This window comes from Lampetra fluviatilis, chromosome 13 (assembly GCF_964198595.1).
Source record: "Lampetra fluviatilis chromosome 13, kcLamFluv1.1, whole genome shotgun sequence".
Taxonomy (NCBI): domain Eukaryota; kingdom Metazoa; phylum Chordata; class Hyperoartia; order Petromyzontiformes; family Petromyzontidae; genus Lampetra; species Lampetra fluviatilis.
The window spans coordinates 7,603,265-7,621,760 of NC_136287.1; the positions used below are offsets into that span (position 1 = coordinate 7,603,265).

General features: G+C 45.8%; 1 protein-coding gene across 2 annotated transcripts; it reads left to right on the forward strand.

Moving 5' to 3' along the window:
• The first annotated feature begins 3,568 nt into the window (after nt 1–3,568).
• Nucleotides 3,569–18,341, forward strand: BTBD2 (BTB domain containing 2). Of its 2 annotated transcripts, none has more exons than XM_078862204.1 (8): nt 3,569–4,192; nt 7,796–7,952; nt 8,793–8,898; nt 11,108–11,305; nt 12,066–12,258; nt 13,026–13,113; nt 13,696–13,842; nt 15,157–18,341. In XM_078862204.1, the coding sequence occupies exons 1-8, from the start codon at nt 3,615–3,617 to the stop codon at nt 15,343–15,345; spliced, it is 1,656 nt and encodes a 551-aa protein (XP_078718330.1). In that variant the 5' UTR covers nt 3,569–3,614; the 3' UTR covers nt 15,346–18,341. The 2 variants fall into 2 exon arrangements, with proteins under 2 accessions (XP_078718330.1, XP_078718332.1); XM_078862206.1 differs by having other exon boundaries at nt 3,570–4,192; nt 15,184–18,341.
• Nucleotides 18,342–18,496: the final 155 nt, after the last annotated feature.

Here is an 18,496-nt window from a genome sequence, read left to right on the forward strand (position 1 = left end):
TGTAGACTTAACCGGTCACGTGTCCTCTGGGGTCTACCAGAATGCCACGGTCCTTAGTAACCCCATTTCCATGGCCGGCACTCCCACACCCCAACGTGGTGCCATCCAGCGCTATCGATCAGCACTCACCGAGCCCCTCTAGGGCCGGTACTGCACCCACATCCTCGTGGTGTCCGCGATGTGAATACACCGCACGCCGTGCCTCTCTAGGGCCGGCATTACACAGTGACATCACGCGATGTCACTACATATAAATCAGAATAACAGTCTATTTTTTTTTCATTCGTATGGCGGTTTCTTTCGTATGGCAATTTCACATTCAGGTGGTCAAGCCAGATAACCGCGTCAGGAGCAGCGGAATGTATCGCTGTAATATCTCCTTCGTATTTGTGGATCGGGCATTGCATAGTTATATGTTGTATAGTCTGTTCTGGATGACCACAGTCGCACACTGGAGAGTTTTTAATTCTCCATTTGTGCATCAAGTATCCGCATCTGTCATTGTCATGCTGGAATACCCATCCACGACCCATTTTCAATGCCCTGGCTGAGGGAAGGAGGTTCTCACCCAAGATTTGACGGTACATGGCCTCGTCCATCGTCCCTTTGATGCGGTCAAGTTGTCCTGTCCCCTTAGCTGAAAAACACCCCCAAAGCATAATGTTTCCACCTCCATGTTTGACGGTGGGGATGGTGTTCTTGGGGTCACTCCTCCTCCAAACACGGTGAGTTGAGTTGATGCCAAAGAGCTCCATTTTGGTCTCATCTGACCACAACTATGGTCCCAGCTGCCTTGAGACCATTGACAAGATCCTCGCGTGTAGTTCTGGGCTGATTCCTCACCGTTCTCATGATCATTGCAACTCCACGAGGTGAGATCTTGCATGGAGCCCCAGGCCGAGGGAGATTGACAGTTATTTTGTGTTTCTTCCATTTGCGAATAATCGCACCAACTGTTGTCACCTTCTCACCAAGCTGCTTGGCGATGGTCTTGTAGCCCATTCTAGCCTTGTGTAGGTCTACAATCTTGTCCCTGACATCCTTGGAGAGCTCTTTGGTCTTGGCCATGGTGGAGAGTTTGGAATCTGATTGATTGATTGCTTCTGTAAACAGGTGTCTTTTATACAGGTAACGAGCTGAGATTAGGAGCACACTCTTAAAGGGAGTGCTCCAAATCTCAGCTTGTTACCTGTATAAAGGACACCTGGGAGCCAGAAATCTTTCTGATTGAGAGGGGGTCAAATACTTATTTCCCTCATTAAAATGCAAATCAATTTATAACATTTTTGACATGCGTTTTTCTGGATTTTGTTGTTGTTGTTCTGTCTCTCACTGTTCAAATAAACCTAGCATTAAAATTATAGACTGATCATTTATTTGTCAGTGGGCAAACGTACAAAATCAGCAGGGGATCAAATACTTTTTCCCCTCACTGTATATATTTTCAACTATGGCATTTTTAATGCAACTATGGCATTTTTAATGCAGAAGCATTCATGGCTAAACAGACCGATCTGACTGACAGATCCTTCCGCAGTGACCGCAGAGAAAAGAAAAGAAGTGTTATTTGTCCCTAGAAGCGTAATGTCTTTATATGTACAGATTAAATGTTGATGGGCTAATAAGAGTGAATTATTTGATAGCCCACTCATCTCAAACGGTTATTATATCATTCGCTGCTTTGGCCACATAAAAAAATTGACCACTATAAATGTATGCCACCCGAGGTGGTCCCAACAAGTGAAATATCCACTCTGGGCTCATGGGCTACGAGAAGAGAATGAGAAGGGAGGACTAAGGGAGGAGGGAGAGACAGGGAAAAGTAGGGAGCAGAGGAAGAGAAGGGAGGATGGGGGGGAAGAGGGAGTGAGGATGATAGCAAAAGACAGTGTGATAATACACAGTACCTGTCAACCCATACAGTTTACCCGTATTCTTGTACAGGGAAATTGGGGTTTCAGGTCCATATGGCGTACAGCCGTTTCAATACGGGTAAACATTTTTTGTCTGTTTGTGTTTCTCCCATGTGATGGGACTTTATGGGATGAACGTTGATACTTTTAAGGGCACGGGGTGACCAATAAGATCTGAATTGGTCTGTAATAAGGTAGGCACTGATGAGGGGTTGACGGGAATGGAATAATATGGCAGGGGTTCGCAACCAAAATAACAGCCATTTCCTCCAAATTCGGTAAAAAAAAAACCCGTCAATATTTCAAGAGCCGCCATGCATGTTGGTAGAAGATGGTCCTTAAAAGAGCCGCAGATTACCTACCCCTGGGACTAAAGGGGAAGGTGGAGGGAGTAGACAAAGGAGGGTAGGGGGAGGGTGTGGAGGTCTGAAGGATGATACGAAGCGATGCAGAGGGAGGAAACTTAGGGGGGCGGGAGTGAGGGAGGAGGAGCAGGAGGGATGGAGGAGGAGGGGCAGGAGGGGTAGAGGAGGAGGGATGGAGGAGGAGGAGCAGGAGGGGTAGAGGAGGAGGAGCAGGAGGGATGGAGGAGGAGGGATGGAGGAGGAGGGGCAGGAGGGGTAGAGGAGGAGGGGCAGGAGGGGTAGAGGAGGAGGGATGGAGGAGGAGGGGCAGGAGGGGTAGAGGAGGAGGGGCAGGAGGGGTAGAGGAGGAGGGATGGAGGAGGAGGGGCAGGAGGGGTAGAGGAGGAGGAGCAGGAGGGATAGAGGAGGAGGGGGAGGAGGGATGGAGGAGGAGCAGGAGGGGTAGAGGAGGAGGGGCAGGAGGGGTAGAGGAGGAGGAGGAGCAGGAGGGATGGAGGAGGAGCAGGAGGGGTAGAGGAGGAGGGGGAGGAGGGATGGAGGAGGAGGAGCAGGAGGGGTAGAGGAGGAGGGGGAGGAGGGATGGAGGAGGAGGAGCAGGAGGGGTAGAGGAGGAGGAGCAGGAGGGGTAGAGGAGGAGGGATGGAGGAGGAGGGGCAGGAGGGGTAGAGGAGGAGGGGCAGGAGGGGTAGAGGAGGAGGGATGGAGGAGGAGGGGCAGGAGGGGTAGAGGAGGAGGGATGGAGGAGGAGGGGCAGGAGGGGTAGAGGAGGAGGAGCAGGAGGGATAGAGGAGGAGGGATGGAGGAGGAGGGGCAGGAGGGGTAGAGGAGGAGGGGCAGGAGGGGTAGAGGAGGAGGGATGGAGGAGGAGGGGCAGGAGGGGTAGAGGAGGAGGAGCAGGAGGGATAGAGGAGGAGGGGGAGGAGGGATGGAGGAGGAGCAGGAGGGGTAGAGGAGGAGGGGGAGGAGGGATGGAGGAGGAGCAGGAGGGGTAGAGGAGGAGGGGCAGGAGGGGTAGAGGAGGAGGAGCAGGAGGGGTAGAGGAGGAGGGGCAGGAGGGATGGAGGAGGAGGGGGAGGAGGAGGGATGGAGGAGGAGGAGCAGGAGGGGTAGAGGAGGAGGAGCAGGAGGGGTAGAGGAGGAGGAGCAGGAGGGATGGAGGAGGAGGGGGAGGAGGAGGGATGGAGGAGGAGGAGCAGGAGGGGTAGAGGAGGAGGAGGGGCAGGAGGGAATTTAGCAGGAGGAGGAGCAGGAGGGGTAGAGGAGGAGACAAAGACAGGAGGAGGGGACAGGGAGGAGGAGGAGGCAGCAGCAGCAGGAGGAGGAGGACAGAGGGGACATGGCGGCGGGCGGCCCGGCCGTCGGAGCAGCAGCAGCAGCGCCGGGCGCTGCGGGGGTAGCGGCCGCGCTGGCGGCCGTGGCTGCCGCTCCCGGCGGCGGCGGCGTAGGAGGAGGAGGAGGCGGTGGTGCTGGTGGTGTCGCTGCTGCTGCTGGTGGTGGTGGAGCAGCAGCAGCTGCAGGAGCAGGAGGAGGTCTCGGAGTTCTTGGAGGAGCAGCAGCAGCAGGAGGAGGAGGAGCGGCAGCCGCAGTCGCTGCAGCCGCAGCCGCCGCCGCTGCTGCCGCAGCAGCAGCCGCGGCCGCGGCCTCGGGCATTTACAGGGAGCCCGTGTATAACTGGCAGGCCACGAAGACGACGGTGAAGGAGCGCTTCGCCTTCATGTTCAACAACGAGGTGCTGAGCGACGTGCACTTCCTCGTGGGCAAGGGGCTCGGCTCGCAGCGCATCCCCGCGCACAAGTTCGTGCTCTCCGTGGGTAGCGCCGTCTTCGACGCGATGTTCAACGGCGGCATGGCCACCACCTCGTCGGAGATCGAGCTGCCCGACGTGGAGCCTGCCGCTTTCCTCTCGCTGCTCAAGTGAGCTGCTCGTGGTTGTCTCCTCGCATTTGGGGTCGGGGTTTATCTTCTTCGGTCGCCATCGCTTTTGTCTCTGCGGCCTAGCCGTGTGCGGAGCCACCGCAGTTTCCTAGCCGCCTTGCCGGCTTCGGCGACTCGGATCGCGGACGATTTGGTGCCCCCCCCCCCCACCCCCGTGTGCGTCGCAGCGTGAAAGTTGTAAACGAAACGCTCATTCTGGTTTTGTTGGGCGCTCCAACACCTTAGGTTGGTTGAGGATTACCGTCGTGGTCTACCGTTGTTACGGCTTCCATGCTGAACGCGGGCTACTGATTGAGGCCAAGCACGGGGGGAAGCCTTCGGGCTTTCCTGGTTGGCTCGGCCGGGGCGCGAGGCACTCGGCCCAGCCGGCGGCCCCCTCCCCGCCACGCATCCAGACCGCGTAGATTTTATTTTTTGAATTGTATTTTCATTATTGGTTCTTTTTGTTTAAAACCTCCCTTTGCTTTGAGATGAGCGACTGTTTAATCGTGTAAATGGCTTTTGCGGAGTGTAGGGACAGTGCAAACAATGGCAATGCGATGGGGAGGATCTTGAAGTGATTGATTGCAGGTGCGCGCATCGCCTTTCATCATCAATCCCCAACGCAGTTGTTGACTTTAGCATAACACAATGTGGCTCGCATTGCAGTTTTACTTTGCATTTTCGCATGCTTCTTCTTGAAAGGGTTGGACCATTTTACAGCCGTGCGAGCACCGAGTAGGTGCTAAATAGTAATTGATGCCTTTTGTTCTCAGAATTTACTGCACTCTTTTAGCACCGCACACACACGTGTGTGCAATCGTGCATGGAGCAATGGAAAAATGTAATTTCGCGAGCGTGTTAGCAGCATTCTAGTGGCAGATAACAGCAAAATGGTCATTGTCACGATCGGCTTTTATTTTGCAGAAAGAAGAGAAAAATATTGAGTTGACAGCTTGCGCATCCACCGTGTAATGCATTAGTTTGAAAGGAGTTCTCATTTATTTTCTGATTGGGCTTTCTTTAAGGGATATCAATTGTTCCATCCGTTGTCTGCCGCGTCAGGAGCGAAATACACGCAGAAACCCATCGTTGAGAAGATGGTATCTCTAGACAATCAGGTGCAGGGTGTCTAATAGGTGTTCTGGGGGCGTCTGCCAGGTTTCGCCACTAAGGGGTGGATTTGGCCACACAAGCTGCTTGCTTGACATGCAACTTATTTCGTGCCCCGAGGCAAACCGTTATTTTCACACTTCGCTTATTTTTGTTACTTGGAAATACATCTCGGGGTTCGATACACCGGAGTTATATGACTCTATTTTTTATATTTTAATTAAGTAATTTCAAGTGGGACTATGCTGCCCTCTCTAAAATAATATGATTTATTATCAGTTGATTATTCGTAGCAGCTGGTGTAAACCGTTTCTCTGTTTTGTGGTGGATAGCTGATATATTAATCCAATCCAACCTCAGCATGCTTCCTAAATGTGGTGTGCATGATGCTCTTTTTTTCCCTCGGTACATAGCACTCCAAATGTAGCACACTTAGCGTGGTCTTTAGTTGTTTGCACATGCATTAAAGAAGACCAGATGAAGGGCTTGTGTAGTATTGCATGTTGGCAGGCTTGGTTAGGATACAGTCTATCATCTACAGTATGTTCCTTGAAAAGATTCAGTATAACAATGTATTATTTGTCCATTATTTCAGAGAAGGTCCCCTAAAATGTATTTGCATTAGCACGGTTAGCTACGTACGGTGCGAAAGAAGTTCTACATGCATACATACAATTGAGTAACTGTAGTTACCCAAATGTTGCAGTTACATTTGATACATATTTGGGGTTTTTGCGTTCCACTATTACGGTGCTTTAGGTAACGGTGTTGAGACGGGGTCTTTAATGTCACCATACAGCTGATGACGTGCTTCAGTAATGCCACAAAAAAATTATCAGGCGCTTGCAGGAATAAAACCGCCGACAGAGCAAGCTGACCCACCGGTGAGCGCGATGACCCCTAGCCTTTTAAGCTGGTCCACCAAACACATTGCATGTAACATTATGACAGTTGTATTGGAATGGAATTAAGTGGCCGTTGAATCCAAAATAGCACATTTAATTTGGAAAGCAATTACACGTAATTAAATATAATTCATATTTACCCTCAAATTAAATAAAGTAGCACAAATCAAAATGATTACATTAAGTTAAATTTTGTCAAATAGGAGACAAATCAAGTTTCATTGTTTCCCTTAATTGGACGGACACCACGGGGAGAGAAAAAAAATAGAATTTGTTTTATATTTTTATTATGGTAATACCAAAACGAAATAATTTAATGAATAATTCCATATATATTGTAGGACGCTTCGCAGTAAGGAAAATAATTCAGGGCTGCTGCAGGGCAGACTGGAGCAGTCGCAGAAAGGCTCTGTGGAGAAAGAGTACAGAAGAGATGAAAGCTTCCAGCGTAAATGGCCGTGGTGTGTGTGTTCGTTGGATGTCTGTCAAGTGCCAGCATGCAGTGCTGCATAGTAAAAAAAAAATAAGGATATTTTTTTAGTTGAAAAACTAAAAAATATTGGAAAAACTAAAAAATATCCTTTTCATTCTGGTGAATAAAAAAAGTCCTTTTCATTGCATCACTTGTCAACATCACTTGTTAACAGTATTTAATACAATGGTTGCTTATTTATAATCTCCATATCAAGAACAAGTAAAATGTTCCAGTAAGTTGGCTTAGATTTTTGGCAACCTTCAATACGGTTTCATCTTCTAGTTAATTATTTTATTCATTACGTTTTAATTTAGTATGCTAACAGTTATATGACACTATATTGTAGATTCACAACTGTTGTAATTTAAAATAATGTTTCAGCCTTAAGGACTGTACACCAATACACCGTGCATGTCACTAGTACGGCCATGTAGTTGGGCTGCTCCATCTATCATATGTGAAGAAAATGAAATTCTGATATGACAATAGCAGGGCAGTGGTCTTTTACAACAGCGCCTTAGCCCATAGCCATGATGTAGTAAATTGTATGTCTGGGTCTTATTTACCGAAATGATGAAATGGCCACACCACATGGTTTGGCCACACAACGTGTGACCACACCATGTGGCCATTTCATCATGAGATGTCTGAAATTGGCACAATTGAAAATATAACCAGGTGTTTGGTTGCGGAATAAAATGTATCCCTTACTAAAAAGATAGTGATTGCGGGAGGTGAGAAGCTAGCCTCCATTTTCAGTATTGAAACGTGCCCATAGGCATGGCAAGAACGGGGTACTTTATTTCACTCGGCGTGCACATTGCATATTTGAGAATGTGGCTGAAAACACTTGGGCGCTGTTACGTGTGTGGCACATCATGCAACTCTCTGGGCTTGGCCACACCCTTATTTAGTGCCGTTGCGGTTATTTTGAATGGGGGATGGTGGCTTTTAAAGTGTTCGGTGTGCTTGGCTACCATTGCTCTTTGTTGCCAGGTCAACCTTGTAAAAGCAAGAGGCTGCTTCTTCACTTGCCAAGAAAAAAGTGAAGATTTGGCCATGCTCTTTGGGAATCACCCGGTGCCGTTTTGTTTTGTGTTGCTCCGGAAGGTTCCTATACTCGGACGAGGTGCAGATCGGGCCCGAAACTGTCATGACAACTCTGTACACGGCCAAGAAGTATGCGGTTCCTGCGTTAGAGGCACACTGCGTGGAATTCCTCAAGAAGAACCTCCGTGCAGACAACGCGTTCATGCTTCTCACGCAGGTGCCCCATGCTTTCCCATCACTGAAAGCAACACAAAATGTTCCCTTTCCACAATTTTATCCCAGTCGTGCTATTGGTGTCATGAATGAGATGAATAATGTAATCAAATCTCACGTAGAACAGTGTGTGATTCTCCCCCCCCCCCCCCCCCCGTATTAGAAAATGGCAATTTGAAATGCCTTAAATTGACCTCTTGTCCACATTAGGGGGCAGCACTTTTCCATCCACTCTGCCGTTTGAGTGTCATGTTTGCCACGTTGCAGTCAAACCTATATTTTCTTTTTCAGAGCTGGAATTTAGCCGAATTAAGGGCAGAACCATGTTTCATTTGTTGTGTTTGTTTGTGCCGTTATTGGTGACCCAGCTGAAACCATCTCACGAAACTTGAGAACCTTTTTTAATCACAGGTGGCTGCTATATTTCAACCTTGAATATCAGCAGTGCCTACTCGTTGCCATGACCTCTGAGCCATCCGACCACCTTGGATAAATCGCACTAGAATGTGGGGTTGATGTCTTCATAATCACCTACGCACATCTTTAGCACAATACATATGCAGCTACCGCCTGCTCGATATTTTTTATCACGTGTTGGATTGAGGTGTTTTTTGTTATGGTCCTGGAAAAGTGTTTAATCGCAGTTGAGTTAGACTGATCTAGTGAGTTCTGTTTGTGCTGTTACTGAAGCACTTATTAAGCTTGCAGAGGGCAAGTGATGCTTGATCCCCGGCGTTAACCATCGATTGATCTCAGAGTTTTCTGAAACAACAACCCTGCTGGACCTGTGCGAAATGAGTGGGAATTCCCACTTGTAATGTTCCTTGCGTGTGCATCATGGCAGGCCCGGCTGTTTGATGAGCCTCAGCTGGCCAGTCTCTGTCTGGAAAATATCGACAAAAACACGACGGATGCTATACATGCTGAAGGATTTACAGATATTGATCAGGGTAAGTATTATGGAAAGGTACACTTGTGCTCAATCTAAACATGTGCGTGCTTTTCAACATACTTCATCATCATCATCCTGGGGTAGCAAGGTGGTGCAGTGATAACACTTACACCTTGCAGCAAGAAGGGTCTGGGGTTCAATTCCCAATCTAGGAACCTTTCTGTGTGGAGTTTGTTATCCCCCTGCTGTTTTCCATGAGTTTTCTCCAGTTTCCTCCCATAGCTAAACAAAATCCGATACAATGTAACTGGTATTGGCCAAACATTCCATTGCAGAAACATTATTTTCAATTTACTGCATTTGGATTACACTTAGCTGCTCCTTACTACGAAAACATGGCAGGATCCTCCTTAAAAAAAACCTTAGACCCAGGCTTGCCTGGGTAAACAAGTGTAATAACAAATAAATCATTAGCAAAGTGTTCATCCGCTGCTGCATGAAGGCCTCCCTCCCCCTGCCTATTTTAAGTTCAGCTTTGCAGCCTTTTTTGTGCAATTTATTTTCACGGTTTGTTAAAATTACTCCTCAAATCTGTGAGGTGTTCAAACCTCTTCCATTTGTTTGCACCTTTATTCTTTCAATCAGGATTGCAAAATATAGTCGAATGGTGTAAATAACCTTGATGACAGCGTATCTTATTTTACTGCTCATTTTGTACAATCTCAAAGTAGCAATTCCGTCCTTGTAAATGGTTTTGATGATACCCATTTTCTATTTTTTCCACCAAATTAGGTAAAAAAAATGCCTGAACGGTTGTGTTTAATGAACAAGGTCGAGTCAAGAACAGATGCATCATTGTCATAAATTGATAATGTGCACATTTCTGCTTATGTATGCAAATAGGAAAAATGTTAAGACGCTAAATCGCACAGTATATAAATATGTCAGGCATAACTTAAATGCAAATCTGAGCCATATTGAATTTGGAATGCAGTTTTTTTTTTGTCATGCATTCATCTTGAATTTTGCAAAAAACTGTTTTCAGCCCAAGGGAACTGAATGAAAGTAGTGCAGGTGCATTAAACCCTGCCGGAGAGCAAGTGCTGAAAGAAGTATTCTGCACATAATTTAGAGTGCCAAATGTATTCGTCATGAAAGAGCAGTACAGTTATATTTACGTGATCGTTTGCCTATTTTTGACGATTCAGCGTAATGAAATCTTGCCACATTGGACTTTGTGATGTGTAGGAAGTGACCGTGCTGCTCTGCATGGTTTGTTCTGGCATGATTAATGGGGTGAAACATTACAGCTGCTATCGGAGTATTAGCTTAATTTAGCCATGATTATTATTTGACATTTACGAATATATGTATTTAAAAATGTAAGTGCTTCATTTAAAAAATCTAAATTGACATGAAAACAAAAAAACGTAGCTGAATACAATCATCAACACTCAAACTGGGTCAGTAATGCATTGAACACTTTGCAACACTTCTCTACAAACATATTAAGCAATGGTGAAGAGATTTTATTTGGACCTTCAATTATTTCAAATGTTATCTTATTTTAATGTGTGCATATATTAAATGTGTGTCAACCATAGCTGCCCATTATCCCTTTCAAATTAAAACTACCAGTTGCACAAATAGGTTTATAATAAGAATAAATCACGTTTACTCTAAATATTTACAACTCTGAAGCACCTTACAGTAATGGACATCATTTAGACATCTTCCAGCTTGCACTAAACTGTTCACAATGCAAATTAACCCAGAATAAACCAGTAACTCTTTATCACAACCCTTGATATTTCGCCTAGATAGTCAATAATCATTATAAACCATATTCCGAATCAGCATTCCTGATGGAAAATACTACATTTTCAGGACAGAATTGAAACTAGGCATAGATTTTTCTGACTGGACATCCAATGAAAGATAGTTCCATAATCTTGGAGAAGATTTCACAGCATGTACCAAACAAGCGAAGCATGTGATATATGATTTGTAAAGCTAATTTGAAGTTAAAACGAACAAAACTATTAACTTAAGCATATGACTGGCCGTAATATTTATCGTGATGCTATAACTTTAATTACCAAATTACCCTTGGGATGTATCACAGTGCTAGTGTATTGCATTTCAGCCATTTCAACACCATATATATATATATTTTCGGGCCCCTCGCATTCCGAGGCCCAGGCTGCAGCCACTAAGGCCAAGTGCGTCAATCACACTGGAAGGACATCACCTGCCGCCCCGTGCAGATACCCTGGTGGCCGTGCTGGAGAGGGACACGCTGGGGCTGCGGGAGAGCCGGCTCTTCAGCGCTGTTGTGCGCTGGTCGGAGGCGGAGTGCCAGCGGCAGCAGCTGCCTTCCACGCCCGAGAACAAGCGGCAGGCGCTGGGAAAAGCCCTCAACCTTATCCGTTTCCCCATCATGACAATTGAGGAGTTCGCTGCTGGTATAACCACTTTCATTGTCTCTTTGCTCGCTGTCAGCTATTTGTGGTTTGTGCGAGGGAAATTGAGATTTTCTAGTCTGGGTTTTCCTTAATCCCAAAAACCATAACATTACCCGACTAAAATGTGTTTTGGGGAGCATAGCATAGGGGGAGGCTTTCATCCGGGTCACAAAGATGCCTTGTATGGGAAATCTTCACACCTAGTCCGATTACTTCGCCGATTGTGTGCCTGCTTTAAAGTGACTTTCAGTTCCGCTGTGGTTCCTCAAATTAGGAGATAAATTTACCGATCAAACTTGTACATGTGTAGCCTTACAGCATTGCTAACTTTAGACTGAGTGACGGCATGCCTGATTGGGCAATGTGTAAGATTTTTTCATAACTGAAAAGGATTCTTTTAACAGAGAAGTAACAGAAAAATTATGTTAATAATATAATGTAGTAAACTTCAGTATTGTTACATTTAATAGACAACATTGTCGAGGTAATTGAGAAAAGGAAGTTTAGATGAGCGTGATATGTACATAATTGAGTTTGGAGGCTAGGTTCCTGAGGCAGGCATCTGGGAGTGGCATCCAGAGGTTGGCGACGAAAAGGGAGACCTAATTCCATATTTAAGCGTACTCTATAACAGCAGACCTTGAAAGTCCATTTCGAATGAACAGCAACTGTGCGATCTTGCGGGAAAAAAGGGAATGATTTCCACATGTTGCGATCTCAAAGACCTTGGCCTTGTTTAACTGTCGACCTTGACACGCAGGCCCGGCACAGTCGGGGATCCTCACCGATCGTGAAGTGGTGAGCCTTTTCCTGCACTTCACGGTGAACCCCAAACCACGCGTTGATTATATCGACCGGCCGCGCTGCTGCCTGCGTGGGAAGGAGTGCTCCATCAATCGCTTCCAGCAGGTGGAGAGCCGCTGGGGCTATAGTGGCACCAGCGACCGTATAAGGTGACTGCTAACTGGGTGTGCAAATGATATCCAAATGTTAACAATTCTCATGGGGTGGACACTGGTACAATGAGACAAAACAATACAGACGAGATTGTACAAATGAAACAAAAGATAATTTTTGTAATCAAATCGTGGTGATTCATCAAATCGTAGTGGGGATGAATCATTAGCTTAATCTGTTTAGAAATAATACATGTACGATACATGCATCAAACCATGTTTGTAATAATCTTAAATTACAGCTTTTTGTCTTGTTAATCCACTGTTGGGTGAAGGTCTCCCCATGCCCTGTTGGTCATGGGGGTTGTTTGACCATGCTTCACGCTGGTCCGTACGAGTCTTTAAATGAGGTTTCCTCTAGCCGGGAATCGAACTTAAAGTCGCCGGTTTAGAGTAATGTGCTAACCACTACGCAACTACATGCCCCCATGCATGTACGAATTGATTATTTCTAATAAAATATTTAGTCCACTAAGGATGATAATACAAGTGCCACAATGGCAACAAAAAGCTTGAGTCGAAATGAGAGCCCAGATTCTGTAAATTTCAGCTGTAATGGCTTTAAAATTATTGAAACCCAGCAGATTGATCCCCTCTAGTAATAATGAAGTATATGAAACTATTTCAAAATTTCCCACTGTACCGCTGCACAATTGCAAATTTCCTTGGTTAGCTTTTGCCTTTCACCAACTTACACACAGCAAATGATGAATAATTTGTCAAAAAGGGGCTCCTAGAGACCAAGTGTGCCCTTTCTTTTACAGGTTTACCATGAACAGGCGAGTGTTTGTCGTTGGATTTGGCCTCTATGGCTCCATCCACGGCCCCACAGACTACCAAGTAAACATCCAGGTGGGTGCCTTTGAGCCACTTTAAAATCGACACAGACACCCATGTCAATTTAAACGCAAGAGCTCGGGCAGTTGTGACTGAGGTATCGTAGAATTTCAAAACGGCCCCTTATCTGACATCTCTACAGGTAAACAAAAAAAGTATTGTAAGATGTAGTTTTTTACATGTTAAGTAATATTTGCTCAACAAATGTAGATTGTGTTGTGATTTCCAAGGACTTTTTCTGAGCGGCTCGCAGAGGTGGTGACGAGTAGTGTAGTATGGTTGTCATGGGCCCTGGTGAAAGGAATGAATTGAGGCCCCATGTTTTATCAGTCCCCTTTCCCCTCGCGTGTCCGTTTGCCATTGGCGCACTTCACACACGCTCGCGCATGTCCAACGATGTAGGCCAAGGCGTCTTGGTGCGTCCAAACACCCACCTGACCACAGAACTTTATCATCAATAGTCCCAACAATCTGCAAATACCGACACTTGGTCATCTTGCACCTAAGCTTCTTTGGCCAGTGGGGCCTGGTTTATTTGCACTGCCTACACCCTTGATAGCTATGCCATTGGTGATGCAATCCTGTGGACCTTCACAGATGCTGCACACGGAGAGCAACACCGTTCTGGGGCAGAACGACACAGGTTTCAGCTGCGATGGCTCCGCCAACACCTTTCGTGTCATGTTCAAGGAACCCATAGAGATCCTGCCCAACGTCAACTATACGGCCTGTGCCACCCTTAAGGTATGGCTGCTGCGATTCATCTGTATTCCGTGATTTATTATCGGCTGCTTTGATAGACAGTTTGAGCAGTAGGGGAGCTGCTTTTTTCTGCTGTTGCTTACGTGCACGCTTCGTCTCTGGCATTATGCTTAACATGTTAGAATATGTTAAGCAAACGTAAGCTTTTAAGTTTTACTACAGAGCAAAAGGTTTAATATTCTCGGTTGGCTACGTACGGTGTGATACATGTGTAGTAACGTATATTCAGTCACTACGGCGTTTAGCGCTTGCTACTGAGAGCAGAGTGGAACTGTGCGTGTTAGAGCCTCTCTCTGGCACCAGAGTATGTATGACATGTAAGGGGGCCCTAGGGGCATGATTCTGGTGACAGAGAAAGGGCAGTTGAGGACGTGACAGTCTAGGTGAACCCGAGAGGGCACGTGACCAGGACAGGATAATGAAGGGGGCCAAAAGGTGGCGAGAGGGACACAAGATGTATGGCCCAGAACCTTCGAGTTGGATGAAAGGGGGCGTGGCCGAGGGCGGAGCCAGGCCACGCTGAGGGGCATAAAAGGGAGGTCCCGAAAGCCGATCCGGGCTGTCTTCTGAAATCAACCCGTGGTGCTACGTCTCTTCGCTCTTCGGTCGTCACGTTCGGCATCGTGGGGCAGTCCGTGTCACTGACCTGACCTGGTTATGTAGTTACCCCGTTGTGGTCTAGTTAATAGTGGTAGTTACCACCTGTGTCTGTACCCTGTTGGGATTGTAGAGTAAACGTGTTGCCTCCAAGTTGAAGTGTGTGCCTCTGTGGAACCCACTACACATGTACAATTTAACTAATAATCCACCACCATTAGAGGGTAAATTAATTTTTTCCTAACCTTCGTCATTATAAAACAAGCCCTAATCCTCGTAGATCACTCATAGATTACCAATGAGAAAAATACCATAGTTCTAAGGATTTTTTTATGTACAGGTGAGGAAATTGTTACCGGATTATTAATTTGTTCATTTTCCTTTGATAAAAAAAAAATCCCGTGAATGCATTCATGAGCAGCAGCATGTGCTCGCTGTTGGCGCTGCACTTTGGTAACGAGACAGATGTGGATGGGCTTATCGCACTGTGCGTTAGCTTTTATCACAGCTCTGGGCACCACTGTGGGTGAGCAAAGCAGGGCTATTACTGTAGGCATGGCCCCTAATGAAGGTGAAATTAGTGTGCCGCTTTGCTGCTATGAAAGGCAGAATGAGCCCCTCACCTTAACCATTTTAATCTGGTCTCGCTGCTAATATATGCACGGTCTGTTGCTTTGCATATGTATGCACTCTATTGAGGCTTGCATGGCATTGTGGATATTTCAGGGTCCGGACTCGCACTACGGCACCAAGGGACTCCGCAAGGTGATCCACGAGTCCCCCACTACGGGCTGCAAGACCTGCTTCACGTTCTGCTACGCGGCGGGCAACAACAATGGCACGTCGGTGGAGGACGGTCAGATCCCAGAGATCATCTTCTACACGTAAAGGCCAAACGGGGGAAGAAAAAAAATCCTACTGCTGGCTCGGTCGTCGTCTTTACGTTGTTTTTCAATATTTCTGACCGGAGCACGATTCGTTTATTTTCCATCGCCATGTTTGTCGTTAATGCCGGACGGCCAATTGGTGCAAGAGCCCAAGGTTCTCGCTTCCGGTATTCCCCCCCCCCCCACCTCTTCCAGAGAGGGATCTTTAGGCAGGAAGACCTTCGGGGTAGCCATTACGGACGAACTCCCAATGTTGCAGGCGTCAAGACAACCTGGCTGAGCTTTAACGTATGTAGAAACGCTACCTGATTTTCCAAGCGGTAGTTTTGTGCGGAGGCTTTTTCATGAGTTTTGAGTGGGGAGTTGTGACATGCTACCGTTCCGTCCGTGAAATCCAACCGAGGACTTTGTGGCTTTCTGCATTATACCGGTCTTCTGATCAATATAAAGGTTAAGGTGCAGCGCTAGAATTTCTCACTCACGCCGCTGCTGGTGGAAGGGCCTCCATTAAGGGGAGCTCTAGAGACCCTTTGTGGAGGGTACTTGGCCCACTGTTCCACGCCGATCAATGTAATAGGTCTCAAATAGTGCGCCAACTACAGCTTTGTCACATTGCCACTCTCAAAACGCTGCCGGTAGGTTGCTGCAGGTTCACTAGAATGCCTGTACCTGGTGAGTGCGAGCAGCACTGAGCGATCACACGCAGAAGTGCATTCCTGCCCCCACAGTCCAAAACTGTAATATTCACGTAGCACTTGGTGTTCTAAGTTCTTGCACTTGACTTGACTTTTTAATGTGGCAGCAGTGCGTAGCTTGGAGCGCCTGCGCAAATCGGGGGCGCAGAATCTACACACTGGTCAGAACGCGCGTTGGGCTCGCAGCAAGGGATCACTCGGTGGCAAGTCACCGCGACAACCACCCACACTGGTTTTAACGCTGGGAAAATGTCGAAGAGCAGTAAATCTGGAATACCTCATGACGTACAATCATATACAGGGTTACGAAACTGAAGAGCTCTGCTGCCAAGGGTGCACCATTTCCTGTGTAATAGATTCATGGCGTGTTCTCTTAGCTCTGTTAGTGAGTTTAGTTTATTTTTGAATTCATCAGTAGTTACTGGTAGGGAGGAATGGAGCAGTGTTTGGCGAGGCGATGAGTTGTCAATTAACATGAAAAGGAATCCTGAGGTGCGAGTCTTCTAAGAAGCGTGTAATGTAGCAGTTTGTTTTTATAATTGCAGTCGAAGGTTGTTAAAGCGCTGTCACATTTTACCCACAATTTGCTTGCAATTGAATTGCAGTAAATACGACTGGACTTGCAAAAATTAGTGCAAGCTTCTGCCAAAGTAGCCACACAATTCATTATTATTCCTAAATGTTTTATATGTACAATGAACTAATTAAAATGGGACTGCCTTCTTTAAGCAAAAAAAGACAGCCATGCTGTTAAGTAAATATGTGCAGATGTTTAATGTGCAGATGTTTAACGTAAGGCCAGTATTAATTCTGATGATGGAGCTTAATTTTCATTCTTGCATTTGTTGTCTCTTAAATATATAACTGATTTCCGCTGGATTGAGTGATGACAAAACCGCATTGCAAAATCTGTAGAATTTTATTTAAAACTGCAAAAGTTTAATTATGAATCAAGCTATTTTAACCGTAGTGTTAACAGATGTTTGCAAGTTTGGGGTCTTTCTAAAACCTGGACAGTGTCATTGTGATCACACATCAATGGACAGTGCTTATCAGTTTGGTTGGTAAAAACATTACAAAAATGAAAAATTACACACGAGGTGTTGGCTGCGTTGCCTTCAACACATTACGGCAGTCGTGTTAATGACGTTCAGTTTTGCATGTGGAAAAGTGCAGTGACAGCGGTCCATTAAAGGCTTGAGCAGATGTTAATTGTGAAGTTTTCAACCAAATGTCAGTGATTTATAAAGAGAGGCTTAACTAGCTGCAAACTCGCGATAAGTTCTCGTGCCCAACTATATTTGCGAATTAGTTTCTAATTACATTTATTAGCAGTTTGAAAGACCCTGTACATATAATGTTGCTTTCTTCTGTGTTCGTAAGTAGAAATGTGATTGGAATGTTGGAGCACGTTTTTATGGCAAAAAAGCAGGGTAGGGTTAGGAAATTGGTGAAAGCAATAGTTTTAGGAGGATGCGATGGTTTAACATTTTGCGCATAACCTGCCGCTTTCGTGTCGCACAGTTGCAGTCCTTTGTGGACTGTTTAAGCGTTTTCAGGCCTTTGTACTATTTTGTTTTTATGCTTGAACATCAGCCCAGCTTGTATGTACCGCAGCCGCACCTATTTAATGGCCACGGCCATCATTGTTAATGCACGACATGCAGTTGATTTACATTTCGTTATAGATTTTCATTAAATATGGAAGCCCCATTATCACGAATGGAATAAGATGACAAGTGAAAATTTACTCAGCTGTATGTCAACTTCGATGGTAGGTTAAATGCATCTGATTTCAGCTATCACGTGATCATAATAAAAAATAATACATGAATGGTTGTCAAACAAAGCTTGAAATTATATATGTAAAATGTAAGAAAATTTGCGTGTCTGCACTTTACTGATAAAGGTGATGTATAATGCTTTGCTTGATTTGTTTTCTCCCCGAGTTGTACAGTAAAGGCAGAAACTGATAAAACAAGAAAAATTGAAAAAAAGAACCATAAAAAACATTACCAATGTGTCTGGTTATTTCCTCTGGGGTGACAAATGAAAGCTTTGCATGCGGTAAACTGAAATCCACCTCGGCTCCCAAATGACAAGACGGACTCGCTGTATGCAAGTGCTGTGACTTGTGTTCGCACTTTAACCGCTCCGCTTGATTAGTTCCATCATAGAAATGGAAGACATCCTATCACTGTCTTTTCGCCGTTGTTGCTGTTGTGTTGTTTTTATTTTGTCGCTGCTTTGGGCTTTTTGGACAACCTGTATCCCAAATATAATAAAGAATGTAACAAGGAAATATCCATGCAGTTCTAAGCGCACGGACTCAACGTGTGCAGTATGTCACCAACGTAGCCTTTGAGGAAAGTCTTAACGTGCACTGGTTTACCACATGGCTTGCGTTTTCAGTTCCAAGTTCGCCAAAAAATCAACATGACAAAACCAGAATAATTT